We start from the raw sequence: 27,946 nt of genomic DNA on the forward strand, positions 1-27,946 counted from the left end.
CGCACTACTGAGAAAACACCAGAAATGCTTCTGTAATGAAACATTTTGACGCTACAGCCACAGGTTTTGAGAGAACTGGTATATTGGGCACATCAGATAAATTCGCCCTTTGTTTCCATTACTCTCTAATACATATTACTATACCATTATGTCAGCAGAGGAGAAACAGTATGAAGGAAAGAAAGCACAAGGTGTTCACAGAACCTCTCACACCTACACCCCGTTAATCCCATTGTGCAGAAAGCTGATGCTTTCTCAGCATGTCATGGCACACGGGCCAGGCTCAGCACCAGCAACAAAGCTGTTAGCAGACAGTTTTGCAAGACAATCTCCTTAAGCCATCGTGTTTTTCTCTTCCGCTACTTTTGGTTTATAGATATATATATATTTTTTTTAACATGACTAAATTTCCTGCTCTAACTTTGCAGAGCACGGCTACCTCAGCAGGGAAATTTGTGTTCTAAAGCACAGTAATCACAAATTACTTTTCTCCTTTACTGCATCTAGTCAAATAACTGCATATATCGTACATGATTTCTCCCTTGAAATGAAAAAGAAAATACACACACACTGAATGAGAAGATAAAGCATTAGGTTTGAAATGCTGTTTCTCAGAAAGACTGTGTGCTGAGCACACAAATAACAACTCGCTGCACCAAGCAGCTTTCCTACCTCCATGGGGCTAATGAAGTCATTCATCCCACTGTTGTAGACGTAGATCATGGCATCATAGAGGTGTTTTTCCCAGCACAGAAGAACTACCTGCACGGCAAACAAAGCACAATGTAGATGTACAGCTGCTCTTAGCTCAGTTTTCTCAAATACAATCTCTGTCCTTGCATCCTCCGATGGTATGATTTGAAGCAGAACGAGAATTTCCACTTGCAGAACCAGTCTCTGGAAGGACCCCAAAGGCAGGATCCAGCTTATTGCTCACATAGCAAACAGGGAATCTCACTGTATAGATGCTTACATTCATAACCTGCACGAGGTTAAGGAATTAAAAAAATAGTTCTTCAGAACCCTTGTTGCCCTAGTTTGCTTTTTGGTTGGGTTAGTGAATCATTTTGTCAAGTTCCCAAACATCCCTTTGGAATGGAAAGTCAAGCTGTGGCGATAACAACTGGCCAGGGCGAACAGGACAGCCCAGCAGGAACACGTCCTCGCTCCACTGACTGTGTCACGCAAGAGCAAACACCCGCGCAGAGAGGCTGGCAGGCACCAAGCGGACAAATGCAGCTCCTGCAGCCTTTGATGTGAGGCAAGGAACTCAAACCAGGGAAGACTGACTGTGAACATCAGACTAAACAAGAAGTTTGCATCAGCAACTGGGGGATGCTGTCATTTGTTCAGAGGTGCTCAGTACAGTGCTCAGTACAACGGCTCACCTGCTGTATGTCTAAGCTGGTGATATCCATATGCACAATACAGGCTTCCAAGTTTTCCAACCTGTTCTTGTCTTGGAAATGAAGCAGCAAGTCTTTCATCACTTGAGGTGTGATTCCCATCAGCTTATCACTTAAGATATATGGCTCCAAGCACTCCAGAAAGATGCCTTTAGCTACAGAATTCTCACTCATCTTATCATATATCTGGTTAAATAATAGATCCCTAGAAGGAAAGAAGTGTTTATTTATCAAATGATCTTATTAAAATCTCATTACTTCTTTCTGAGGGCTTCAAATTAAACTCCATTTTCTTTGTATTTCTCAAACTCAGGAGCTGAATGCCCTGCTCAGCTCCTATACTGATGCAAGTTACAGGCAGCTACACAGAATAAATCAGCTACGGATGCTGCAGAAAAAAACCTGCTGTTAGAGGAGAAATGATGACAGAGGATATCAAGGCAGCTTCTTTCTTAAGGGGATGCTGTGGGGAAAACAGTCTGAAGCAAACTTTTCTCCCTCAGCACATCAATGAAAATTTAAGACATACTTTTCTTTGAGTACTGAGTACCCTGACTTCAGTATCAGTTTTTAAGGATTCCTCTAAACTATGCTGTGATATATATGAGATGATGATGCTGTGATATATATAACATGAGGATGATGTGATACGATTCCTCTAAACCACGGGATATTACAGGAGACAGCACTCAGGGCTACACGGTTGGTGGTTTGCTTCGGGAGACGGGCTTGAAAACTCAGACTTACGTGCGCTGGAGTAAGAGACAGTAATCAACAATGACAGGCACCACATCCTGCGGAAGAAACATAAAAAAAGCTGTAGGGACTGACAAAAATCCCACCAAATAGCACATCCTGCAGAGCACAAAGTAAAGCCTGGTCAATACAGAGCAGAATCAGTAAGTTATTTGAATCAGCTGGTAGCTGGCACAGTTACAGGTTTTCCCTGTATGCTGGTTCGTATGGAGAAAAACTCTAGTCGCACATTTTTTGCAGCAAACCAAAGTCTGATTAAAAACTTCCAAAGATTTATACAAGAGGGTCCTTTGGAGCACCATACCTGAAAATGTTGCTCCATAACCTGGATTTTTCCTTGGTCAGGACACTTCTTCAAAGTCCGATCAGCATAATGGAGAAGGATTTCAACCATCTGAATTTACGATAAACAAGAAAATTAATTCAAGTCCTACACTGGAGGCCCTGCTTGGTAGCACATTTCATAGAGTGACTTGGGGGGTGGCAACACTGTGACCTCTGTTGTCCCGTTTTGGGTATGAACTACTGTGGGTGGGAAGAGGGAAGAGGCTGCCCAGACAATGGTGTGACACGGGACAGAAGGGGCCCAGCAGGATACTGAAAGCCTACACTAACTTTAATTGACCAAGAAACCGGGTTGCCAGCCTGCCAGCAAATCTTCAGGCAGATTAACACATCCTGAAGCACAAGGCTCATCTGGGCCATGTTTTTACCCAAAGCGTAAGTTATAGCAACTTAAACAGCAAAACTTATTTACCTGCAAATAAAATATACAGGGAGGACAAAGTACAGCTGAATAATTATTGCAATAATTGTGTATTTTAAACATACCCTTCCCAGAAAAAGGTTCCTGTAACAACTGAACCATCCTAAGAGTCAGCAAGTTACATACTGATGAACACTTGCCAATCAAAGGTCAGGAAACTCTGGAGTTACCTCCAAAAGGTTTCTCTCTACTGTGAGGGGACCAGAGATCCCAAGGCCTGGATGATAATGTCATATTTTGATTCGTTAATGCTGCAGATTTTACCCCCACCTTTACCCAAAAGGTATTTCCAAATCTCTTCTAAAGTCCTGCTCACAATCTTAGCAAGAGAAGCACATATACATGTTCTAGAGTTAGCTGGATTAAGTTCTGGAGGACAGAAGCCATTCCTTCCAGGAACACAGTCAATGTCACATCAGCGTGCATGAAAATGCAGTTAGGAAGAAATCAGTGACTCACTCTGTCCGCAATGACCGCTTTGCGCTTGCTCGAGTCCCCAGACAGGCCTAGAGAGAATGAGGGGAGAAAAAAAAATAATGAAGCTTTTCTCAGCTAAACTGCCAGTGGAAATAGAAAAATCCCACAGTTCAGACACTAACACCACCACCCTTGAGCTGCAGAGGTCAAGATATCTAAATACACACTTTGCTGTTCTACTTTTAGCCCATTCTTCTTCTGAAGAGCTTATTCTCCCAATGTAAAGACTGTTCCAGCACAGGAATGGCAAGAACAGATCTAAACGCTGCTCAACACCGACAGAACAATTAATGCAGAGCTGTCAAAGACTGTGGACAGGAGGCTGATTGCTGGAGGATGCCTTGATGGAAGGAGGCTGAATTAAGTGCACTATAAGGGGAAAATAATTCCTTAATATCAACTCAAAAAGACAGTAATACTTTGAATACTGAAAAACTGTCTGCTTAATTGCATAATGTCCAGGCATTAAAACAAGACATGTTCGTGTACTAGCAATTTCACAGCAAGAGGATCTTACCCTGAGAACTTGAGTCTCATCTGTCAAAAACACTAGAAGGTATTTGTTGAAAAGTCGCTATGTCCAGATAAGACCATTCAAGCATCAGTTTCTGGCATAATTAACATGTTTACCATAACAAGTTAAGTGCTCACAAAGCATCCTCCTTCATAGGAAAATGATGCCAAAACCCAGAAGTTCTTTCAGTGACTCGTATAGTAAGAGGAGACCTGAATGGAAGTACGCGCTTGGCAGAGCTGATGGAGCATCACACTCAAAATTGCCCACAGGTCATGCGTGACTTTCAGGAATACTTTAGGAAGCTAGATACTCAACACCCGGATCCACATACTACTTTCTGTCTTAAATTTAATTCTCTCTTTTTTTTTTTTTTTCCTGAAAACGTTATTCCTATACATGCATAGGTTTAAAACCTTCCCTAGTGGCTTCAGTTAAAAAAACCCACCAAACCACCAAACTTACCTACTACAGCCTTTGCTTTACCTTCATAAAAAGACCAGGCTAGCGCCAGGGCATCAGTGAGACGCTCTTGTTTCAGAAGGTGGTCAACTCTCTAAAATAACAAGTAATAGTGGACCTTAGACTTACAGAAAAGATGATCCTCTCCCACTTAAGACCAGTATTTCCCACCAGTGGGTCATGATCCCCAACAACAAGGGGACAGGAAACCTCTGAAGCTCTCGACACATTGCACTAAAGGACAGTATCTCAAAAAGATTCTCTCATATGTACGTTTTCTGCTGGACACTTAAAAAAGACTAAGAGATGCCAGGCCTCAGTACATCAAGTCCCTGGGAGCTACATTTTAGGTCAGGCGCTTGATAGACGGAGACCCACAGCATCAGCGAGTGTCTGCAATCACAAAGAATTAAAGTTTTCCATTCCCCACCCTTGCCTCGTCACTTGGAGCACAACAAAAAATTCTGCCGTGTTTTCAGCGTACAGATGTATTCGTCCTACCCTTCGTTTTCTCCTGAGCTCACAGCCCACAAGGACTGAAGTAGATCATGAGTATTTTCTGCTTTAAGGAATTATTAGCACACAAGGTCCAACAACGCTCATCTTGGTATGTTAGGTCAAAACATTCCAGTACTATTTGAGAGAAGAGAGATTCTGAGTCTCAGACCAACGTTCTGTACTACAGCAAGAACTAACTCACAGCTTCACACTCTAATCCCCCACACACTCAATTGTAACTCGAGTAAGTCCCCTACAACAGAGGGGCTGGCAGCACGACAGAAACCATGCAGTAATTTAGGAGGAGGATGGCTCAGAGCATGTAAGTTGTGGTTGACTTCTGAATTCTAGGAAAACCAACACATGAAATCCTGGGTCAAAGCAAGACTTTTCATTAACAGTTTACTAAACCAAAGTCAGTAGTGAATGGCTGGAGGGAAAACTAGCAGAGGAAAGTGACCTTGGTAACTGAAAGCAGCAACTGTATAGAAGTTCAATAGAGCTGAACCGTCCACATTTTATTCAAGGTCCTGATACACTGTCACATGGAGGAGCTTATAATCACGGATGAGCCATAAAGCATTTAAGAGGAAAAATAGTCAAAGTCACTGCTTAAAGGAGAAATGTGAGACTGGAAAGAGATTATATTGAAGTTCCTTAGCAATCGGCCTTGAAGCCCCCTTCTACATAAGGATTTGGTAAACTAACTTGGCGTAAGCTGAACTTACTGCTGAAGTTTGCTGATGACCAACCGTCACCATGCGATGCGAGACAGCAGGCCAGAAAGACAGACACGACAGGGTTGCCCCTAAAGCAGGATAACAGAAGTACAATGCAATCCAATGGTACAAGCAGGAGTTTGGTTCTGGGGCACTGGTGAATCTCCAGAGTGCCACAGGCCACAGATGTCACGTAGCCAAAGGAAGAGCAAAACGAGACCCAAGGGTGCACAAGGAATGATGTATGTAGTACAGAAAGTGAAAAGCAGGTGACGACTTACTACCCAGAGTAAAATGTGCCAAAATATTTACCTATGTTCAAGAAACTGAGCACAAAGGAGGTGCAGAGAACAGTGACCATGAAAAAAGAAAGGAATGGGAAGGTAATCTGACAAGAGGATGACGAAAGAGCTTTGCTTCGCCTTGCAAAACTAAGTCAGAGAGAGAACACACATACACTGAATAAACACACTGTGAAGCAATGATCCAGAAAGGGAAAACTGCTGTTTAACTCGAGTGAAAAGAATACCCGAACAAACTGACATAAATAGATCACTAAGAAGTTCAGTGAGGAAACTGATACGGTTTCAGCTGTCAGAGAAACAATGTTCCAAAAAAAACCTTCCAGCAACAGAAACAAGGATGTAAAATCCAATGAACTTTCTAGGTAGGATGTGATGGATTTTATGATGCAGTTCCAGCTGTAGCTGGAAAAAAATACAGTGAACCAGATTTCCTTCCACTGTACGCTTATCTGGCAGACAGAAGGCTTACCCAGTCCTCCGAACTCACACCTTGCACTAACTCTAGCTTGAGAACAGAAGCTGAAATGTGGCGAGGCATTATGTCTTGCGTGGGAGAACAAGGTCTCCATTCAGCCCACAAGTTTATGTAAGCAGGAGTCCGTAGTGTCCCACCATGGAAAGCAGCGTACCTGCAGTGCTGGCTGTGTGGAAAATCAGAGATCCCCAACAGAGAACACGCTTCGCAAATGCTCCCTCCCTCCTCTTAAGTTGTTTTTAAGCAATTCAAACCTATGAAGCTGTACAGTTTTCATCTCAACATACCTCTCTCCAGTTTCTCAATGTCATGACGTGAACGGACTAGAAAAGAAGAAAAAAAAAAAAGTGATTTACTTCCAGTTGCTCATGCAGCCTGTGGTATTCCACAGACCCACCCGAGCATGCTGGTACAGGTGAGGATAAGTAAAGCAACCCTCAAGCTTGGCACGGCAGGAATAAATTGGGCAATTGTATTTAACAGCAAACATCATTTACATGGCCTTACAACCCATCTGCTCCAAGATACCATCCCCCTCACTTCATCTCCTGCTTCCACATGCCATCCTACAGGCCACCTCTCTTTGCCTTTCCACAGACAGCCTGCACTGCAGGACAGGAAAAGTGAACAGGATATTCCTTTTATCATCCTATGCAACAGAGTCTAGTTTTCTCTGCTGCCTTATTTTCTTCTGTTTACTCACTAGCACATTTAGGACAGAGAAACTGAAGCTTAGGACAGAGCAGATGTCAGTAAAATAATGCTAAGTCCACCCTGAGGCAGCATCAATGAGGATACTGCAAAACTATCACAATGCTTTACTTAGCCCATGCCTTGGCTAAAACCAAATTACTGCACGTTTCTTTAATCCCATGGCATAAGTGCACAAAGAACTCATCCTTGATTCACATCTCCATTAAATAAAAAAATTGCCCTTCTCCAGAAGATGAGCTACCATCAACAGTGGATGCCCCGTACTTTCATTAAAAACTCCCCACATTTACCTTAGTTCCAAGGTAAAAGATCTGACCACCACAGCTGCTGATGGACTGATAACAAGCTTTCTCTCCAACCAACGCCTACAGGGAGAAAAATCACATGTAAGTAAAACGGCTTTTTGTTTTTGTAAAATTTCCCAAGAAACATAAGTACGCTTGAAATTTAGACAGGCTTTGTAATTCAGAAATCGAAATGAGCATTGGGAGATAAGAACACAGATTGCTGGGCTGTAGTAAGTAAAAAAGCTGTGCTGTCACTCCATCCTGCTGGGAATGCAGCTCAAAGTGCTACTGAGCTCTGGCCGCCCCAGAAACATGATGGAGTCGTAAGGAGCAGTGCTCGGTGTCTATCCTCAGATGCAAAAATAGTTACGGGGGCTCTTTCCTTGCCAGCTGCAAAAGAGGAAAAAGTAGGAAGCACAATGTTTGAAGTCTGGCAATTTCCACTAGTATGGATGTTTCAGGATTTTTACTTCAAGCAAGAAAGAAGTTTAGTACCTACAAGCATCACCCTCTCTATTCCTGCATGACAATCTATGAGACGAGGGCAGGGAATGCATGTACAGCACAGGCACTGCTACAACAGAGTACGTGCAGCATACAAGGTAGAAAAGCCTGTAGGAATCTCTTGAAGAATAAAGCACAGCAGCTTTTTTCCTGTACAGGGCGTTCCAATGTTTGGTAACTTAAGCACAGCTCCTGAAAACATCAATGCACAAAAGGAAGCATGAAGTGTCAGCTGGCCACATCAACAGCATGTATGATTGCTGAGATGCTTCAAAAAGGCTTCTTCCTGAAGCTCCAGGTTTCCACTTGGGGCATATCTGAAGCAGAGGCAGTTAAGAGCAGCGGGGCACTCGTGCCTACCAGGGCTTCGCTGACGTTGCCTCCCGTCGCCAGCGATTTGAAGTGGCTGCTGTTGTAGACGAGCTGAACTTCTGAGATCTCGATGGTCTCCAGCTCCTCCTGTGTCTGACGATCTATAACGTGCAGCTTCTCCACGCTGTCCAGAAGCACTGCTGTCCGTGAGTTTATCCACTGGAAAGGGAACAAACAGCAGATTTCAGCAATGCACACACAATTAGAGGCCAACTAAACAGGCTCTGACCATTTCCCCAAGTATCAAGACTCAAAGTTCTAGCATGGCTTGTAGCTTTGTTACCACACACGGTCACTTCACAACAGCACCCACGCATAACTGCAAAGGCAAAGACAGCGAGGCTCCTTCTGGAGTATCAGCTTTAACACTGAGAAAAATTACAAGGAATCTTCTTCTCAGAAAACACCCGTAGACAAATGAACAATCCACCAGCGCTCTTGTGCTCTGGGTGCGCTATTAGTGCTCTAGCACACTTACCATCCAAAGGTCTCAAAACCAAGAACACTATGACACCTGTTCTCAAATCCCTTAGCAGGTCAATGTGGCATCAGGAGGCATTAAAAAGGGGAATAGGACATCTGAGTTTAACTCGCAGCCTGTCATTCATATTCTGTGGCTTCTTCTCTACTTTTATGTTCAAAACTCTGCCAATAAAAAAGGCTTTTTCTTGCCTTTTTTTTTTTTTTTTTTTTTTTTAAAGAGTCAAGCATATTTGTTAACAAACTTCAAATTCCAGCCAATGTGGATGTCCATCTTGGTATTTTGGCCTTTCCTGTTTTACTCACTGTATTCTGTAGATGTGTTTTAGAGTTGAACGATCTTTTTGTTAAAGCATCAATTACAGTGCCTTAGCGAGCACTCATATGTGGAAACACTAGAATTTTACCGAGCCAATTACACAGAAGTTTGCACTATTTTTAGTGAGAATACAAAATAAAAACCTTTCTTGCCAGATTCTCTCTGGCTCTTGAAAATATTTCCTCAACAAGGCTATTCCTTCTCCCCAAGAAAAGGCAGTATTGTTGCCTCCGTGCTACTAATTTTTTATCCTTTAGCTCCTACTTGCTATTTCACTCATGCTGGTTTTCCACCAAGTCCCAAGTTCAAGGACATTTTCAGTTAGCCCCAGATAAACACAGTCACTTATGCTACATTTGTAAAGCCAATAGTAACTAAGAGCTAATGAGATACATTGACAAGAAAACCAGTGCAAAAAACCAAAAATTAACTGTTCTACAGTATTAAGACTTACCGTAAAGTTGATGAGGTCATAGTGCAGATGAAGCTGCCTCTGCTTGGTGACATGTATTGCACCTGTATCATCTCTCTTGACCTAAAAGAGAAGCCAGACAAGGCTGAATCAAACCCAAGGACTTTATCTGCTCAACATTTCTGTTCCCAAAGGGCATCACTGCAGCCCCAGGAGTCTGGAGCTCCCCTCGGACAACACTGAGCACACGAGCGTAACATCTCCCTTTCAAACGCACTCATGAGTTGTATGTCACAAACAAGCTGGCCCTTCATGTGTTCAAGGCATTGTCCCTCCCTGCTCCACCTCCTGTGTTCTAGAAGGCAATTCAGTTTCTAAAAGGGGTGCAAACCTCCAGCATTCGCACAGAGAGCGCAGAAGGACTGATTCTCAGTCACTGACTCCCGAGGGGCTCAGCCTCATTGCAACGCTGGATTGAAGGGAGATGCTGCGTGACAACTCCCGGTCAAGGGTTCTCTCTTGTCCCATGCAGGAACTACTGTATTTTCTGCTCATAAAAGTCAGAACTGCAGAACACTAATGTGAAACTGGCTTAATTCATCACCATTAAAAATCAAACAAATCCGCCAAAAAAATAAAGGTTTTTTAACATTTTGACAATTTGAAGTACAGCAAGAGGGACCTGAATTCAGCAAAGCTGGGAAACAAACATAGTGCTCCAAAGCCAAATCCCAGATTTTCTGAAGCCCAGGCACTACTCCTATGCTGAAATCAGGTAGAAAATAATCTTCAAACAACCTTATCTGCATATGTAACTTCTGCAGGTCTAAACGGACAAGCAGCATGCCAACAGGACCTGAAAGCTGTTGTCTCTTAGTGGTTTATAAAATTATTTTCCAGACTCAAAATAAAACGGTATCTCAAACTCATGTGATCTCCCTGAAAACAATCCACATTCTTCTACCTCCAGTAGAAACGAGATAAGCTGCAAATAAACACTTCTAGAATAAAGCTCACGCCTCCAGGTTGTCCGGGAAGGGCACCGCTGCTTGCAGAAGAGCAACGACCAACAGGTTTGCTTTCCCGAGCCGGTTGCAAGCTGCAGACATCCCCAACATGCACAGGTATCACACTGTCACTGAGACAGAGGCTCAGTCTGCTCAATACGTGAATAAGACACGACCACCTGAAAAGCAGCATCAAATATTCAAAAGGCTTACCAGAAGAAAATGCACAACGTCTCCTCGACAAAACGCAAGCATGGGGTTCACAGAGTTCTGTACAGCCACAAAGTGCCAGGCCAGAAGGGGGACACTAGAAGGGTCCATCTGTTGGACAAAGAGCACAGGCGGTATTTAAGGTCTGCGAGGCAGAACCTCACTTCCAGGACACACGCTGTTCGTCAGCTGCTGCTCGCTGATTCTGCCGTGTACACACGCAGGCTGCAAAGCAATGTCCTCGGCTGCTGGCAGCTGAGCAGTGGCTTGTGCTCCTTGGTCCAGCCACAGGGTTTAGGGGCAACATGTGTCTCTTGGCAAAGCAGCGAGCCGGTCAGGACAAAACCTGTGTCCCAGCTGCTTGCTGCAGATCCAGTCGCACATGGATTGATGGACTATGACAACCTGCAGCTTGCCAGCAGCCTTGTCTCCATTCTCCCAACCTAACATATCCCACAGCTTCCCCCAGCTGCTTTTCCAAGAGGAATTATACCAGCGACTAGCAAAAGTGAATAATCAAGAGTTTAGAAGACTGTTTAGTGCTCTAATCGCACTTTGTTTCTGTCCCTGCAACTAAAGGTTCTATTGTATGGTTCTTCTGCAAAGCAATTGCCCCAGTCCAAGGCGGCTGTAGCCATAAGCAGGTCAACGTCCCATTTGTGGGTACATCAAAGCTGCAGCAGAGAAGACGAGAAGTTGAGAGGCTCCCGCGTTCCTCCCTTCCTACTTATTGGAAAAATTCAGCGTCTTCCCATAGTTACAGCTGAAAGCGGCCTTTGCACCTCTTCCCTGCCCACAGTCCGCACACAGACCAGCATTATCACTGCAATTCCACAATGCAGAGTTTACCGCATGCTGATAAAGCAGTGATAACAAACACCTGGTCCTAATCCATCCCCTTCACCCCAGGAACTGTTTGTAGCCATAATCCAAAAAGCAACTGTTTGGCTTCATGACTCACACGACCGTAGGGAAAGGTCATCCACACTTTCAGAGATGGCTTCAGGCCAATAACCAGTATCTTCAAGAAAACAAACAAACAAACAACAAAAAGGCAAAATAAAATATCTGAGTATATAGCAGAAAACCCCTCCTTTGTGACTTCCCACACAAAGCCTCCTACAAGCAGCACGTTACCTTTGTTAGGGAGGCCATGGCCAGCAGTGAATACTGGGTGATAGGATGGTCTCTCAGCTCAACTTTGGCATGTAACGGTTCAATACAGCAAACCTCCCCCTTCGAGCCACTGAAGAGGCAGCGAGATTCACATGTTCTCACTCCCATAACTCTCCTGCAAAGAAGAGAAATCAGCTTAGTGGCCAGTTATCAAGAAGAGATAAGCCTCATGAAATCTCAAGAGTGACCCTTCATATTCTTTTCTAAAAGTGTTTTATGCAGCTGCAGGGATCAGTTTTAGTGTGTCACTGGAAGCAGTTCCATATAGCTGCTCAGATACAGACAAGAATTCCCTAAGATCTTATTTAACAGTAAAGTTTTGGAAATTCCTGGACGTGATCAGACGCCCTAGACTGCCAATCCTTCCTCCTCGTCCCTCCTCCTTTTCAAGAGACCAAGAAGAAAACAAGCAGTTACTGCAGGGCACTGATGAAACATGGAAAACCAGGAGACAGCACTTTTATGACAACTACCCAGAGCCCGCAAGGAATGCCAAGATTCTGGACAACACATTGATGCCTTAATAACTTCAGCTGTTCTTTGACTGTTACACTGCCAAACAGCATCTTGCTTCAGCTGTGAAATTACACTGCTAAATTCAACATTCAGACAGTAGCTTTATGAGTTCCAAGGGGTTTTTTGCTTAGGTTTTAAAACCTATGACCCAGCATTAGTTTCTCGTACTTTCTACAGGTAGAGTTATTGTCTTACTTAAATGACAGTTCAAATACGGAGCCTCCGCTGTCATTGCAAATTGCAAGCGTCGGGTCATCTGTAAACTGAGCAGATAATCAGATTAAAAGTGGCACTAAGAAATAAACTACCAAAAAAAAAAGGATAGAAAAACGTATGCTATGGCTTTACTAACAGCATGCAAAAGTACAAGCATTGTCCCTAACAGAAACATACCTTTAACATACAGAGTTGAGACAATTACTGGCTTTTTATGATGTGTAAGAAATGCAAGGTTTTGCGTTTCGCCATGGCCCCTCCAGCAAGCATTATTGCTAGATTTGGTTACCCAAGCGGTGCACTGCCCCACCAGACCCACCGCACTAGTTCCAGGTGGGCCTGGGATGTCTCAGCAAGGTCCAGGACAGAAGAAAACAGGGAAGAGTTTGGGTGATGCCCCAAAGTCACTGCCCTAACCAGGCTGCCAAGCCCGTGCACAAAATCAGATGCGAGTTTCTGTGTGTGATGACAACACTATGTTGAACAAGAAGCCGTTGATGATTTCTCTTTCAAACCAAACATCCCCAAGTTATTTTAAAAACTGCTGACAGAAGCTACTTTCTACACTTCAAACTCTTGCATTTAAAGTTGGCAAGTCATGTATCCAGTTCAAACCACCACAAGTTTTAGAGAAATGTATTCTAGCAACTAATTGTTCAGAGATTTTGGCACCAGAGTGAGGAGTTGTAACAGACAACAACTGTTGTTTGTTATACTACAACTCACAGCTGATGTTATTATTTCAGCTCTCAAAATACTCAGTTTATTTTTTAAATAGAATTTCTGCTTATTTTTTCCGCCTCTGGATACTATTGCCAAATAGCTCCTAGGTAGCTGCTCTCCACTGTAAATCTAAAATTACTGCACAGGGAAAAATAACCCATCTGACTGAACATAAGTGTGTTTTAAAGAAAAAAACCATACAGTAGTACAAACCAAACCAGGAGTACATGAAGTGTTTGTTACCTTGATGTGCAAAATGGCTGTTCCCGGCGGGTGGGCATCTGTTATCGACCGCAGCAGCTTCCCGCTGGCCAGATCCCACATGGTGATCTGCAAGCAGAACACACTTACTGCCAAGGGGTTCTCTCCATCACCTTGTGTGTTAGTACATCAATCAATTTCTGTATTCCCGATATCATCCTCAGTGAGCAGGGTCTTCATACCAAAGAAAAACGATCTGAAAAAGTGCTTCAATGCCTTTCTCTCTCACGGAATCAGGGAAGAGTTGAACAATCTCTGCTAATGCCCATCAGCAAAACCCAAGCATCTCCACGGCTACCTTGTCATTCTGCTCTTCCCGCGTTTGCTCAGCGTGACAGGTCAGGTAGGAGTTTGTAGCTTGGCTTGCGCTTGGACATCAAATTCAGACAATTTCCCAGCTAAGAAGCAGGAAGTCTTAAACTATTTAGGGCATAGCTGAGGAATATTTAGCCCAGAAGAGCTGAGATTACACGTTGAATTGAACTTTTTGTTGGAAATCCTATTTTATATGGTTCCATAAGTCATCAACCAAAGCTTTGTAGAGCAGACATTTCAGAACTGCTCCTCCAAAATGTTCTGAGTATCGTTTAAAACTGGCCACTGCTCTGCATGGATCAAATCTGTATTTCCACATGGTCTGGAGCAGTCTGTCATTTAGCCCTGTCACAGGCACTGGAGTGTATTTTATCTAGAATGAAGCTGAAAGCCAAAAGAGTAAAGGAAAATGAAACTAAAAAGAAAAACAAAGCAGCCTTCTTAGTATTCCATAGACCTCTAAATTTTACCAAGTTAACTTCTATCCATTTTGGTTTAGTTTTAGTCTTTAACTTCTGTTCAGGAATTGCTTTCTCTCTCCAGGTGCAGAGAACAGCATGAAACTAGAACAGCAGACTCAAGCCCCTTCTCCCCCACGTTCAAAAAGCTATGCTGCTTCCATTGTACAACACAAGTAAGATATCGGTTAAAATGAACTTGAGTAATTTCAAGCTATCATCACTGTAAAAACTAGCTTTAATTACAAAGAACAGATCCCACAAAATGGCCTAGAAAGATGAAGCTGATCGCCCTGGTGTGCCGTTGCACGTTGCAGTTTATTAAGAGTGGGACTTCTGTCGCAACCAGCCACGATTAATCAAATCCTTCTCTATATTCTGGCACTGGCCCATCGCAGCCCAGGGCATTACCTGTCCCTTGGCAAAGCCGCACAGGAGCCTGGAGCAGTCGTTGTTGATGCTGAGAGCGGAGATGGCCCCATACTGGGCACCGACAGCAGTGCTGCCCAGACACAGCCGCAGAGCCTGGTTTTGATCTAGAGCAGAACCATTAGTAAGAAATTAAAAGAGAAGGAAAGAGCAACGACTCAAATTAACATCATGCAGTTATTTACATCTACAATTCGCTTGGGGTACGTTAACAACTCGCAAGCTAAAGTTCTTAAAACAAGAGTTTACAAGATGAGAATACATGTTAGTGCAGAGACAGTGGGACACTGTCTTGCGGAGAAAGATAAAAATTATTTTTCAAAGTACAAAACAGGCACAGGGAATATGGAAATGCAGAGGTATTACAAAGTGAAGAAACTGCTAGAAAAATCAAAGCAATATCTAGCTTTCCTTTTACTGTTCTGCTTAAGTTGTAGCAAGGAAGACGAGAGAAAGTTGATTCTATTTCACAAGCATTATACAGGGTGTTTCAAAAAAGATGGACTCAATTTCAAAGCAGTGTATTTCACTATGGCAACGTGTTAGAATTACACAAAAATTACAAATGGTTTAATGAGTTATCAAGTTTTCGTGACCTTTTTATAAATGCTCTGTGTTTCCTCCACAACATTGAGATGATAGTTGAATTCGTCCCAAACGCCACTCAAAGGCAGTTGATGGTTGCGGAGATATAGTGATTTCAAATTGGGTCCATCTGTTGGAAACACCTCGTGCTTCTTTATGTTGATTTGAATATCAACTACAAACCCCCAACACGGCCCTTTGGTAAGTGTAATTTTACAGAACTTATTCCTTGGTTTTCTTGATAAAGGCCAGGAGCTGCAGGGAAAATGAACTTGCTTTTCCCATCTCTCTCTGGTTTTGTGGGGGAGAAAGAAAAGATGCTGTGTGAGGACTGTCGGAATGAAGACTGGAGAGCTGAAATACATCAGCAGCACCACAATGAGCTGTGTGCAGGATTTCCCCTTGGGTGAGGAAGGGAAAAGGTAGGGTCCAGGGGAACAGAGCAGCCGAGCACCAGAAACCCCCTGGGAGAACCGCCCAAGGCACAGGACACATCCCTCCATACAACCTGCAGCACCGGTAGCGATGCGCGAGATGGGAAACAGCACGGATGCAGCTCTCATTTTTTCCCCAATACAAAGTGATTTATTCATCTACCCGCACAGACCGACTGGTTGAGCATGCACCCAGCGGGAGTCACCTTTCAAATTCTACCAGTATGAACAGAAATAAATACTAGCAAGAAGAATACCTGAACTCATGGATTACCCTCCAAAGCACTGTTTAGGGTGAAGAGGCTAGAGCCAAGTTCAAATACTTTTTCCACTCTGTTCCTTGCTGTCCAGCATCTACCTCACTAAACTTGTCTGCTGTCGTGGCCCAAAAGAAAGTAAAAAACTTGTTTTCCTGCAAAATCTGGATAGTGGTAGCAGAGAGGGAGGGATAGAGGAGGTGTTACAAACACCACTTGTTCTGCACCAAATGAGACAAGGCCTAGGAGAGACTGAACGGCCACACGCTGTCTTGCAAATGCACAAGGCAGGCTCAGGTATTATGGAATGTCGGGTTTGATCTAAAACAGGATGACACTGTATGTTATGGGTGCTCAGAGACACCAGGATTCTTGTGAACGTTGAGCTCTGCTCTTGAAATCTGCGGGAGAAGAGGAAGGTGCCTTTGGTTGACCAAATCAATGAAAACCAACATCTTTTCTTCAGATGAGCAGCAGCCCAGGCGGTTCTGGGCAAGGCTGCCTGTCCTGCTCTGCTGCGCCTGCCTCTTCATTTGTTTTCCGAATGAACGTGCCTTTGTTCAAGATAAAACCATCTGCAAGTGAAGGAGAACATGAGGGTTCAAACTGGCTGAACCTACATGTACAGAGGCAGCTCTGAAAGCTCTGGTAGTCACACAAGTCACTGTTTAAACAGACATTGAAATGTTAGAAGCCTTGACACTCACGTTTAACCAAACAAAGGGTGTACACAATTCAAGTGATGATACTGTGAATGGCTGCCATCATTCAATACCCAAGAGGAACATGGAGCCAAAACTACTTCAGTATCACCATAGTGAGAAATTATTATTGATCATGTCGAAGAAAAAGAAGAAAAATCATGGAAAATTTCTATGGAAGCTCAGAGAACACAGAGCTATAGCTGGAAAACAAGTTCCCCAGAGAGGTATTCTCCAAATGGTGTCCTTCAAGAACTAATTCCTATTCCAGAGGTCTGGACACACAGTTCATTTACAAAAAGACCATCTGCTAACCATAGAAATCTGTTTTAAAATAAGGTGAATACTGCAGCTCTTGCTATTAAAGGCAAACTGCATCCTGTTTCTTCCACTTGAGTTTAAACCTGTCAGTAAGTGAATCAATAACCTGTTTCCTGTAAGACGTGAAAAAGGAGAGTATTTCACAGCTTTCTCCGAAAAGGGCAGGAGCTTCAGAACCGCTACTGCTTTCAATCTGGCTTCACATCTTTATGAACTTGCAAATTCATTTTCCACTTCCCTCACTCACAGTGTCAATTCAAAATAAACAAGACCCGCACTCCTCCCCAAAATTAAATGCTTTGTGTGACTCAAGTTATTCCTTCCTAAGACAGAGTTGTCCACTCTTTGCCAGGGATGCATTTTCAGAGTTGAGAAATGATCACTTTGAAAGCCAGAGAAACCCATGGCAGTTCATTTCCAGACAGTCAAAAGAGAACACGCGAGGAGGAGCTATCAGATTTCTTTTATTTAGAAAACTGACTATGAATAAGATGGACAGAATTGCTTCCTAAGCAAGATGCCTGAAATCAATGATCTCCTATTAATCAACTAGTAGAGTAATAAAAATGAGTAAAAGCAAAAAGTTATAAAAGCTGATCTGATTATTTTCCAGATTAATATAATCAGCTTTGAATTAAGGTACATTTAGGACTAAGCATAAAAAGCTTTTGTCCAAATGCCTGAAACAACGATGACTATCAACTGTCCAAAAATGTTTTTAATTTTGTAATTCACATAAAGCAACTCTTCATCTGAACAATTTCTGGCAGTAACCAGGTGTGTTGCATTCAATAACCAGTTCCCAGAGCGGGCAGCAGTGTTACCCGCTGGCTGGTTACCGCTTTTTGCTTATCTGGCATCCTAAATCCTGAAACAGGCAACATGCAAACCGGGCAGGCAGGGGCTGGTCATGCAGGGGACGTGCACAGGGCAGCGTTACTGTACCTTTGCCTTTGCAGTCCGCACAGAAAGGGCCCGAAGAGGAAGGAAAAAGCCAGAAATCAATATAAAAGGAGTGAAGTAATCAACAACATATACGTGATAATCTTCAAAGACAGAGAGAGCCTTCTGATTTTGCTGATAGTGTTTCCTTTTGTGAACGTTTCCCCTTTTGATTTAACTGAGAGGACACTGTGGTAGCAAGTGTTTTAAAACCAAGTGGTTTACAAAGCATATGGTATCACTGAAGAAAAATGAGTTTATATAATAAATTCGGACTTCATCATCCTGAGGAAAAAAAGAAAAATCTGAGAGGAAATATAACTGTTCACAGCGACTTAACTAATAAAACTGTTTTCGACAGTTATCACTAGCCAATCAACTCCCCATTAACTTCAAAATCATTTTAATGCTGTCTTCAGGTACTTACACTACCTGTTCTCTCAAGATATCGTGCTACTCCCACAGCTCAACAAAGACTCTGGACACTAACCATAGGTTTTACAGCCAGAGAAAATAATAAAGGGTTCAACACTAATCAAAATGAAGTTTAGCTATATCGACATTTTCTGCCCAGAACATAAAGTCTCAATGAAAACTGACACATTTCAGTGAGCTCTGTGTAAGGGCCAGTTTTTGAATAGTGTAAAAAGCTCTTAGATCTTTTAGAAAGACTAAGAATTAAAAAAAAAAAGTACTTCTGAAACAAAAAACTTATTTGTTAATTGTTACAGGCTTGCTGGGAGAGCACTTCTCCACTCCAGCCAGCAATCCTGAAGAGAAGTCACGGCACACAGCATAAGTGTTCATTTGTGCAATGCTCACAACTCAATAAAGTTTCAGAAACGATTTGGCAAAAGGATGGCTCACAGTTACATTAAAAAAAAATATATATATCCCCTAAGCAAGCACAGTACTAGAAAAACCATAAGGGTTATGTTTCTAAGGCACAGAAAACTGTCATTATCAAAATGTGGTAACAGAGCAAACAGAAGATAAACCACCTGAAAGAATGGTAGAAAATGAGAGTATCAAGCTCTTCTCAGTACTGTCAGATCATGTAAGGAACACCAAACATCAGAAACGGCAGATGAGGAGGTTTAGATGGGTGTTCGGGATGTTCTGTCCCCTAGAGCAGGTCACCGCAGGAGCACGTCTCCGCATGTTTGCTGTGGGGCTGCACGTTCCACCCCTAAGAGTTTTTCAAGACTTGGCAAGACAAAGCCAGGGCTGCCCCAACCCTGTTATTGGTGACAGTCCTGCACCAAACAGGGGGTGACCACAGGGCCCCAGGCACCCCTTCCCACCACCACTTCCGCAACACTTACGGGGTGTCAGAGCTGGCGTCTGATTCGCAAGAAAAATATTGTTTCTCAAAGATGAGATGTGATGAGAACTGCCCTGTGATAATTCTTCAAGAGCCAACAGCAGCATTCAGAAAAGCAGAATGAAAGCTGCCCGAGTCTTCCTTAAAAAGGACAGACAAATCAAGAGGGACAGGCAGACTCACAAGAAGGGACAAATGAAATAGTTACACAGTCAAATATATTAAAGAAAAAAATAAAGGGTTAAAAAAAAGTTGCTAGTGACACAAAACTATTCAGAGAAATTTGAACATCGGCAACATTCAAGCAGAAAACGGACCTACATTTTTGGAGGGAAAAAACGGTGATTTTCCATCATACAGTATAAACCACACCCACAGCTGACAAAACTTCAGGGAGTGAGTCTCATCCTAATTCACCTATCTAGCAGAAAAACGTTTTCATTTAAAAAGCAGAGAAATTGATCAGTCTATAGACATAAATTGCTGGTTTAAATTTCAGAATAAAACCAGGCCAGAACAGCAATCCTCTCTGTGTGCACACAAGGCCTTCTACAGCCATAACCCGCAAGGATTTCTCTCTTTGCAGACAGATGTGAGAGCACTGGGGTGAACACCCAAGTTTTAGTTATGGAGCTGAAAGAGTTGAGCAGAGAACAGAGGTGTCTGGGAAGCATTTGTGCCTGTATCTGACACAAAGTTGGATGACACAGCTTTAAATTACAGAACAGACTCACAGAGCAACTTTGGTGGCAAGGGAGCTGTGGAAGCTGTCTGGCCCAGTCCTGCTGCTCCATGAAAAGTCAATGAGATCAGTTTGCTCAGAATCATTTCAGCTGGAAGAGACCCTCAGGATCATCGAGTCCAACCATAACCCAACTCTGGCACTAAACCACGTCCCTGAGAACCTCATCTAAATGCCTTTTAAACCCCTCCAGGGATGGTGACTCAACCTTGCTGAGTTTTGAATACCCCCGAGGAAGGAGATGACGCAACCTCTCTCAGCTCTTCTCTAACACTTCAGTGTCCTCATGGTGAAAAATTTCAGAGCTTCCCATGTTGCACCTTGGGTCCACTGCCTCTTATCTAACACCATGGACCTTTGAGAAGGGTCTGAGTCTCCTTTACGCCCTTCCCTGAGGTATAAGAAAGCAACATGATGTCTCCTTAGCCACAAAATGAAGTAACTACAGACTGCACAGCCTTGCAGAGACCATGGCCAAACAACAGTAAATGTGGTGGTCCAAACCAATCAACAGTGCAGCAAAGAGAACTTTGCTTAAACACACCTGCTTTGAGCAAAACAAACCAACCTTATGAAATAAATCAACTAAAATACCACGGAGTACCGAGCATCTCAGACATTCAGTGGTCCAGCCTCTTAAGCGGGGACTTGATGCAGAAATAATCACAAAGGTAACAACGACTCTTCCTCTTTGCGCGCTGACACAGAGTTGTAGAGCCCCTTCTGCAGTGTGAAATGCTAAAAATAATATCTAATGACACCTGTAGAGAACAGCTTCTTGTTTAAAAGCTTACTGACTTCAGAGTGTCTGCAGACAGAGAGAGGAACAGGGTAAAAATGTGTTCCACAGTAGCGCTATTGGAGATGTCCACACACCAGGCAAATTTCAGAAAAAAACACAAAGATCTACTACTAAAAAGTCAATATGATCATGGGTTGACTGTAGCAGATAGGAAGTTATTTACATTTAGATTAAGCACATCCTGTAACTGTTTCAATACTGAATTAAGCAAATGTCAAATAGTTTAACATCTAAATACCCAGGAAGGCGAGTTCTTACACTGTCACAGTCTTTCACATCCTTCTCTCGTACCCTGTCCCCAGCAACTTTTGGTCTCTTGAATAATTTCAGCCAACTTTGAAAGAAAAGCAAAGAAGATAAGGAAATTTCTAAAACCGTTAAGAATTTGGTGCTGCATAGACAAAAGGCGCAAAAACTCAATGTATATGGGATCGATTCAAGGGCTGTTCTCACCCAGCTGGTTAAGCTGGATAAACAGAGGCACCAGCCCAGAAACTTTAGGAAAGTTTGGTGATAAAAGGAAGAAAAGAATGATGGAATGAAGGGACACAGAGGTGACTGGTGACAGGTCAGGGAAGGACAAACCTATGATGCAAACCTGCCATAGGTCAGAAGTTCCGCTTCCCAAAGAACACATTTTAATTTCCCTAATGCTGACAGCTAATTATGTCATGGGGGAGAAGCCTAATAACGGTACGAGATGACGGTTGTATACCGGTTCTGGTTTCTTCCACATGAAAACGGACTAATTCATATTTAAACACGGAAAAGGCTCTTCAGACAGTCGCCACAGAGCTAAATTTCTCAATATCGATGTGCCAATCCACAATGGAGCAGAAGAAATATGTGAATACGGAAAACTGAAGTGTTACTTGTGCTTTATTTCTTTACTGAAAGGAAATCACATTTAGCACAAACAGAACACATTAGAAGAAATGCACCCTGCAGTTCTAGTTCTAGCTGGGGTTTTTTGTTTGTTTTTTTCTTCTGTGTGTTTGGTTTTAAGATCATTAAAACGCAAAGAACTCAAAGCTTTATTTTCAACTTACCAAATATCAGTGCTAAGCCATGGGAAGTCCCCACTGCTATCAGATTTGATGCCGCCTGAAAGTCATGCAGAAATATCAAAAGCAGAAGAAATGCCAGTCACAAATCCACCGCTTGAACTCTCACCGCACTCATGCAAAATTTGCCAAAAGGTGAAGATTTAGAAGGTTATAGATAACACCACTTTCTAAATGAAAGCTGTATAAGTATTACATCTGAGTGACTATTCCAGAGACTTTTTTCAATTTCGGAAGGCTGAAATTTCTGCTGTGTAAAGTCAGCCTCATTCGTTTGGCACAGTCGCTCCAAGGTTTTATAGTACTTGTAAGCCTGCACCCAATTAAATAAAACTTAATAGAAATCACATAGTGCTGTAGATATATTAATGTTGTTCTGCTTTTTATTTCTTAGCAAGTTTATTTCCAGTAATTCTTCAGGTTAAAAAAAAAAAATAGGTGCTTTAATGTCTGGAGTATTTAAGTACAGGTTTTTATCCTACGTGCACATCAGTCGCAGCGTGCTTCCAGTTTTGCTGCGCAACCTCTTGCCTTATATATGACAACAGGTTTTTTTCCTTTTTCTTTTTAAACAAAAAGTATAATTTCTTATGGCGTGTTTCTACACGAGTCAAAGCAACCAAGCACATCTTTAGCTTTTTTTGTAAAACATTCAAACTCATTTCAGAAAGCAGAACAAATACTTGCTCTATTTCACCTCTTTAAAATGTTTCTCTTCTCTTTTAACTGTAGGCAGCTTCGCTTCTGACGTATTTTAATTAGCATGCTTAACTTCAAGAAGTTTAATGCAAATTGCTAAGCAGGAGTATCTTTCAAACAGACTTTTAGTGAACTTTTATATTTTAAGGTCATATTTTAGTTCTAACAGAGCCACAGACGTTTTGAACTCATCACTTTATGAGCACTTCAGTTTGTCTCTTTACAAAAATTTTAGGAGTCAAAGCAACAACTGGCAGAGAAGAAACAGACGAGAAAATCCAGTGTGTTCAACAGATGAACACTGACTTCGTGGGGTTAGGTGCTCAACTAACAATTCCTGGTGATGACACAAAAAAGGGGAGAGCGTGGGGCTTGATCAGAAAGGTTGAACTCTGCCCCTGGGAATCTGGTTCCTTTATGCTCCTTCTCTCACCCCTCATATTTGAAAATTCTTAGTGAGGGTAAGAAGGAAAATGCATTTATCAGCTGTCTTAAATTGCTGCTTTAACAAACTTGCATGAAAACTGACTATACAGCATTTCAGAATTGTTGGAGTACTCACGATGGCAGTGGGCAAGCCAGCATCCACCTTGTCCTAGAAAAATGGGACAAGTCGTGAGTGAGAGAGACAGAACTCCCAGCTCCATGTGTGTCTCTCATAATCAGAACTACAACACGCAGAAAAGTCAATACAAGTTGCATTTTAATAGTCCCACCAGAGCAGACTGTGCTGAAGGAACTAGAAATACCCAGAAGGGATGAGGAAGTGCCCAGAAATGGAGAGGAAGCAGAATAGCAGAATAGTAATTCCATATAAAAGTCACTACGTTCTTCTCAAAACCATCTAATCTTATTAACAGTTTTCTGTAATGCAAAGCTACATCCCTCTCAAGCACATCTTATCAGTTTCCCATCCAGGCAGCTCACCCAGACTGCTGCCTAGGGGTTACTAGTTAGTAGTTCATGTACCAAACATGTCAGTATTCTCCAGAATTAACAGTACGGGGAGGGAGGATATCTGACACACACCCCTCACCAGAACAGGTCCAAATTTTTCTTAACGGATGCAATTAGGAGAAAAAGACACTTACTGCTGCAGAGACAATTTGGGCAGAAATTCCTTTCAGAAGCGAGAGCCGTATAACTGAGCCATGGAGCGAGAGAGAATCTGGGAGTTTTTTCTTCCTAAGGAAATAAGAAATAAACCAGATGAGTTAGAGCAGAATAAAAGGTTGGGACTTTGCCTAACCCACAGCCAGACCAGCAGGTAAATTCTGCATGCGCTCATAATTCATGCAGTTTCCATTCTTATTCTTGGGGCCTACATGCACAGAATGAAACGGATACAAGATTATCAGCAAAGTCTGATGCACACCACTGTGCCTGCATAAAGTTTGGTTCTAACTCACCTCCCAGGGAAAAAATAGTTCTTCAAACAAACTGTCTGTTTCAAGACCTGTCTGCCAACCTTAGAATTTATTAATAAAGCCTCAAAACAACACTTTTGCTCTTTAATTCATCTTCCAGCAAGACAGGAAGTTTCAGCCTTTAAAAGTAAATGTCTAAGGCAAATACACAACTGGAAAAGGCTCATTAGCAGAATACAGACCCCTAGGAAAACTGAATGTATGCTTAAAGAATAACATTCAATTAAAACACAGCTGATGTGATACAAAAGGTTCAGTGCCTCTGTTTACAGAGAAAATGTATTTTAAAAGTAATTAGTATATGGGGGACAGTTATTCCTAAAGAGCATTAGTATAATGTAGCACACACAGCAGATGGAAAACTCCCAGGAAAGTTACAGTTTTGTTGCCAGCACACACTACCAGAAAGCCAAATTTCCAACACTAACAGGGAAGCATTTGGTTCTTCTCTCTCCAGAGTTGCAGAATTAGGTAACTCACATGTAGGCTGAAGACAGTTGTTATTAATAGCTTATGTTACAGCTAAGGACCCATCAACATGGCAACTACTTCACCCAAAGATGACAATAACACTTGAAGGTTTTTCTGCCCACTCCACGTAACAGTTCCCTCGATACAAACCACCTTACTTGAAAAAAGAAGGGATAACGAATCAGTTCACTACCATATGCCACTACAAACCATCACACTTGGAGTGTTTCTGTCCTATGGAATCGCTCATGCAACAACCACAACTTCTTATGGCAGGTAAAAAGGCCATAGGAGTGACTCAGGATGCAGAATCAGGTCATCATTTGAGTAATTAATGAGACAAGTCAGCAGTATTATAGCTAATTAACACATTCCAGGCTACTTTTAAATGTCCAGATTAGCATTCCACTCACAGGAGTGACAGCAGTTCACTTGCCTTTTAAAAATAACCACCGGCTGCTTGCAGACTCTGGAAGTCACCAGACACACCTTTGAAAGATTTTCTTTAAAGTCATCATGGTTCAGCATTTTAAAAATCCCATTAAAATTCAGAGAAATTTAAATACTCCATCTCCCATAAAATGCATTTATTGCTCAAACAGCTTAGCCTTCAGTGCAAAAAACAAATCCCATTTTTGCCTGCTTGATCCTGCAGGAATAACACTGTTCTGTCAAAAGCGGCTTCACTGGAGTCCCTGCAGCATCCCCTGGGACTTCAGCACTAGGATGTAACAGCAAGGGATAAAAATCCACACGTGGAATTAAAGAAGTCCTACCCAAGTAACAGACAGCCTGTGTGCTCACAGCAAAGCCCGGGGAGGAGGTGCCTTAACAAGTTTCAACTGTTTTTAGCTTTGGATTGCCCTTCTGTCTACTCCAAAAAGATAATTTGTTTTTAATGGATATAAACTGCTTTTAAAATCATTGAACCTCCCCGGCTCTCAGCCCTGCAGTACCTTTTCAGGTGTGTCCGGTCTCCGCTGTCAGAGCTTGCTACAGAAGATGTGTCGTAGGAGTGTGTATCTGTGTTATCAATGTTCAAGAGAAAGGGATCCTCCAAAACAAAAGACTCTTCTTCATCATCAGTCTGAAGGAAGAGAATTGCCATGGCTTACTAAACATTCAAAACACACAACACCCTAACTGAAACATCAGGAAAACAGCATCGATTAAGCAGAAAAATCAAGGAGTGGGGAGCAAGATAGTCTCAGGTGTAAAAAGCAGAGCTAGGTATTATATATTTTATATAGCATTTTTTTTCTTAACAGGCATTCTCCCTGATGTCTTCTAAACTCAGTACACTTCATGTTGTTCTCAAAGCAAGGAGCCAGAAGGAACAAACACAATATCCCACCCAATGCCAAACATGCTGAGAACAGAGCAGGTGCTTCTGGTTTGGCTTCCAGCTGGCAGTGCTGTGCCCATTAAGTGTTGGGGGTTCTTGGTTTTCCAAAGTCAGTTCTCCCCTGCAAGGTACTACAGAAAACATCAGATGCTGACACAGTTCATTACTCCTGCCAGAGGGCCAGATACGTTAAATGTACAATATAAATGAACTGTGAAGAATCTAGTTCTCGTCTCCTTCCACAACTTAAGAACTATGCAGAATTCTCTGCATTTATTTTTAGTTAAAAAAAAAAAAATGTTTGCTGACCCTGACCTTTAATGGACTGTATAGTCTTCAGGTGACCAAATCCACAAGTGAACTTGCTTAAATTTGATGGAAAACCTTTACGTTTCAGCTGTGGATATTTTGACTGAACAAGCAAAATTCCACATTCCACACTGTACAGCAATTCCTCAACTGAGCATGTACTCTGTCAGCTATCAGTACCAGGAAATGATAAAGTTATACAATTTTATTATTTCCCAAGAAAAACACAATATGAGAATAGCCAAACAAGTACGCGCTGCCTCGTCTGAGCCCCTCCGTGTATTGGAGCTGGTTGCACATCCAACGGACCACTCACCTCGTTTAAGATGCTCTCCAGTGTTGGGGGGGTATCAACTTGAGGAATGTCAAATTCTTTGTCATCGATCTGTACATCAGAAACAACAGGCTAAGTTTAGGTTGCCCGCTCCACCTCCCAAACTTTTTTCTAAGTAAAGGGGAAAAAAAAAAAAAAAAAAAAAAAGCAGCTATGCATGCATTCCTTCCAATGTCCGTATGTACTATAATTTCTCCTACTCAAAATGCTTTCTCTGAAATTTAGCATTGCAAGTCAGAACAAGAAGTATTGAGTATCAAAAATATAAGACAATCCTCTGACCTTCGCCCAAATCTGAAATTTCAAATGCTATTAAAAAAAAAAAAAAGTATTTCTAAAGATTACTACCAATGTTATACTGCCTTTCTAATACACATGGGCATCAACGCACAACATTTTTTTTCTGTTTACTGATGGGAAAACCCCATAATTTTCTTAAAAATAAAGCTGCTTTTATCTGAGACTTGCGCTACTGAAGATCCAGCTGTGCTACAGTGGGAAGGCTGCCCCAGCACCTGTGTCCCGCTCGCCCACGGAACCGCGGCTGCTCTGCCCCTTCCCACGGATTTAGACCCGGCTGACTACAGGACCTACCAAGGCCTGACACGGCGCCTTCCAGGACGCAGGATTATTTTAAACTCTCGACTACCCGCTCCTCCAGCAATCCAACAGTACGAGCCCGAGCGCGACCTGCGCTTTGCCCACCAGCAAGAACTGACGCGGGTGGGTTCTTAGGGGAGGATTAAACGCGGCGAGAGCCACCCGTGGGAGCCGCCTGCGGGGCGCCGGCGGGTCCCGGGCCGCCCCACCGACCCTCCCCGAGGCGGCCCGGCCGGCACGGACCCCGCGGGGCCCCCCGGCCCCGTCCCTCCCCGCCGCCCCTGGGCCGCTCCCCGCGGCGGGCCGGGAGCCGCGCCCGGGGCTGGCGACGCACCAGCTCGCTGCGGGAGTCCAGCTCGCGGTCGAGCTCCGCCACGCTCAGCCGGTGCGCGGGGGGCTCCGGGCACGGCTCGGGCTCCGCTCCCGGCTCCGGCGCCGCCTCCATCGCCGCGCTGCGGGGCGGCAGCCGCAACAGGCCGGCACAGCCGGGACTCGAACCCGCGGCCTCCGACGCCACCGGCCCTGCGCAGGCGCAGCCCGCCCAACCCCGCCCCGCGCCGGCCTTAAAGGGGCCGCGGCGCCCGGCGTTGCCGGGAGGGACGGACCCGGCGGTGCTGCCATACGAAATCCTTTTATTTGCTGGAAAATTACGCGTCCGCTCCACGACGACGGCTGGGAAAGCGGGCCCGACGGGTGCGTTAGCCTCCGAGAGACGGAAATAGAAGGAGAAAAAAAAAAAAAAAAAAAAAAATCAGTAATAGGTAAAGAAATGGGAGATAGAGATCAACATGCATGGCAGCCCTTCCAGACCC

General features: G+C 43.2%; 1 protein-coding gene across 5 annotated transcripts in view; it reads right to left on the minus strand.

The window, feature by feature from the left end:
- Positions 1-27,647, minus strand: part of VPS8 (VPS8 subunit of CORVET complex) — a 67,872-nt gene extending 40,225 nt beyond the window's left edge. The window contains exons 1-23 of one of the 5 annotated variants that reach the window (XM_065640121.1): positions 27,469-27,647; positions 26,517-26,585; positions 25,503-25,633; positions 24,983-25,015; positions 23,740-23,833; positions 23,211-23,243; positions 21,935-21,989; positions 14,760-14,884; positions 13,558-13,644; positions 12,571-12,638; positions 11,821-11,974; positions 11,645-11,704; positions 10,687-10,794; positions 9,509-9,589; positions 8,244-8,414; positions 7,383-7,457; positions 6,666-6,701; positions 4,406-4,475; positions 3,388-3,434; positions 2,467-2,556; positions 2,154-2,200; positions 1,389-1,611; positions 673-762 (exon numbers count right to left, since the gene is read on the minus strand). In XM_065640121.1, coding sequence (XP_065496193.1) covers positions 673-762; positions 1,389-1,611; positions 2,154-2,200; positions 2,467-2,556; positions 3,388-3,434; positions 4,406-4,475; positions 6,666-6,701; positions 7,383-7,457; positions 8,244-8,414; positions 9,509-9,589; positions 10,687-10,794; positions 11,645-11,704; positions 11,821-11,974; positions 12,571-12,638; positions 13,558-13,644; positions 14,760-14,884; positions 21,935-21,989; positions 23,211-23,243; positions 23,740-23,833; positions 24,983-25,015; positions 25,503-25,633; positions 26,517-26,585; positions 27,469-27,579 — 2,058 coding nt within the window. In that variant the 5' untranslated portion in view covers positions 27,580-27,647. Of the gene's footprint in view, positions 1-672; positions 763-1,388; positions 1,612-2,153; positions 2,201-2,466; positions 2,557-3,387; positions 3,435-4,384; positions 4,476-6,665; positions 6,702-7,382; positions 7,458-8,243; positions 8,415-9,508; positions 9,590-10,686; positions 10,795-11,644; positions 11,705-11,820; positions 11,975-12,570; positions 12,639-13,557; positions 13,645-14,759; positions 14,885-18,020; positions 18,303-19,342; positions 20,567-20,651; positions 20,687-21,934; positions 21,990-23,210; positions 23,244-23,739; positions 23,834-24,982; positions 25,016-25,502; positions 25,634-26,516; positions 26,586-27,468 lie in introns of those variants that run through there. The other 4 variants (XM_065640120.1, XM_065640122.1, XM_065640123.1 and 1 more) reach the window with 4 other exon arrangements.
- Between the last annotated feature and the right edge of the window lie 299 nt (positions 27,648-27,946).

This window comes from Caloenas nicobarica, chromosome 8 (genome assembly GCF_036013445.1).
Source record: "Caloenas nicobarica isolate bCalNic1 chromosome 8, bCalNic1.hap1, whole genome shotgun sequence".
Lineage (NCBI taxonomy): Eukaryota > Metazoa > Chordata > Aves > Columbiformes > Columbidae > Caloenas > Caloenas nicobarica.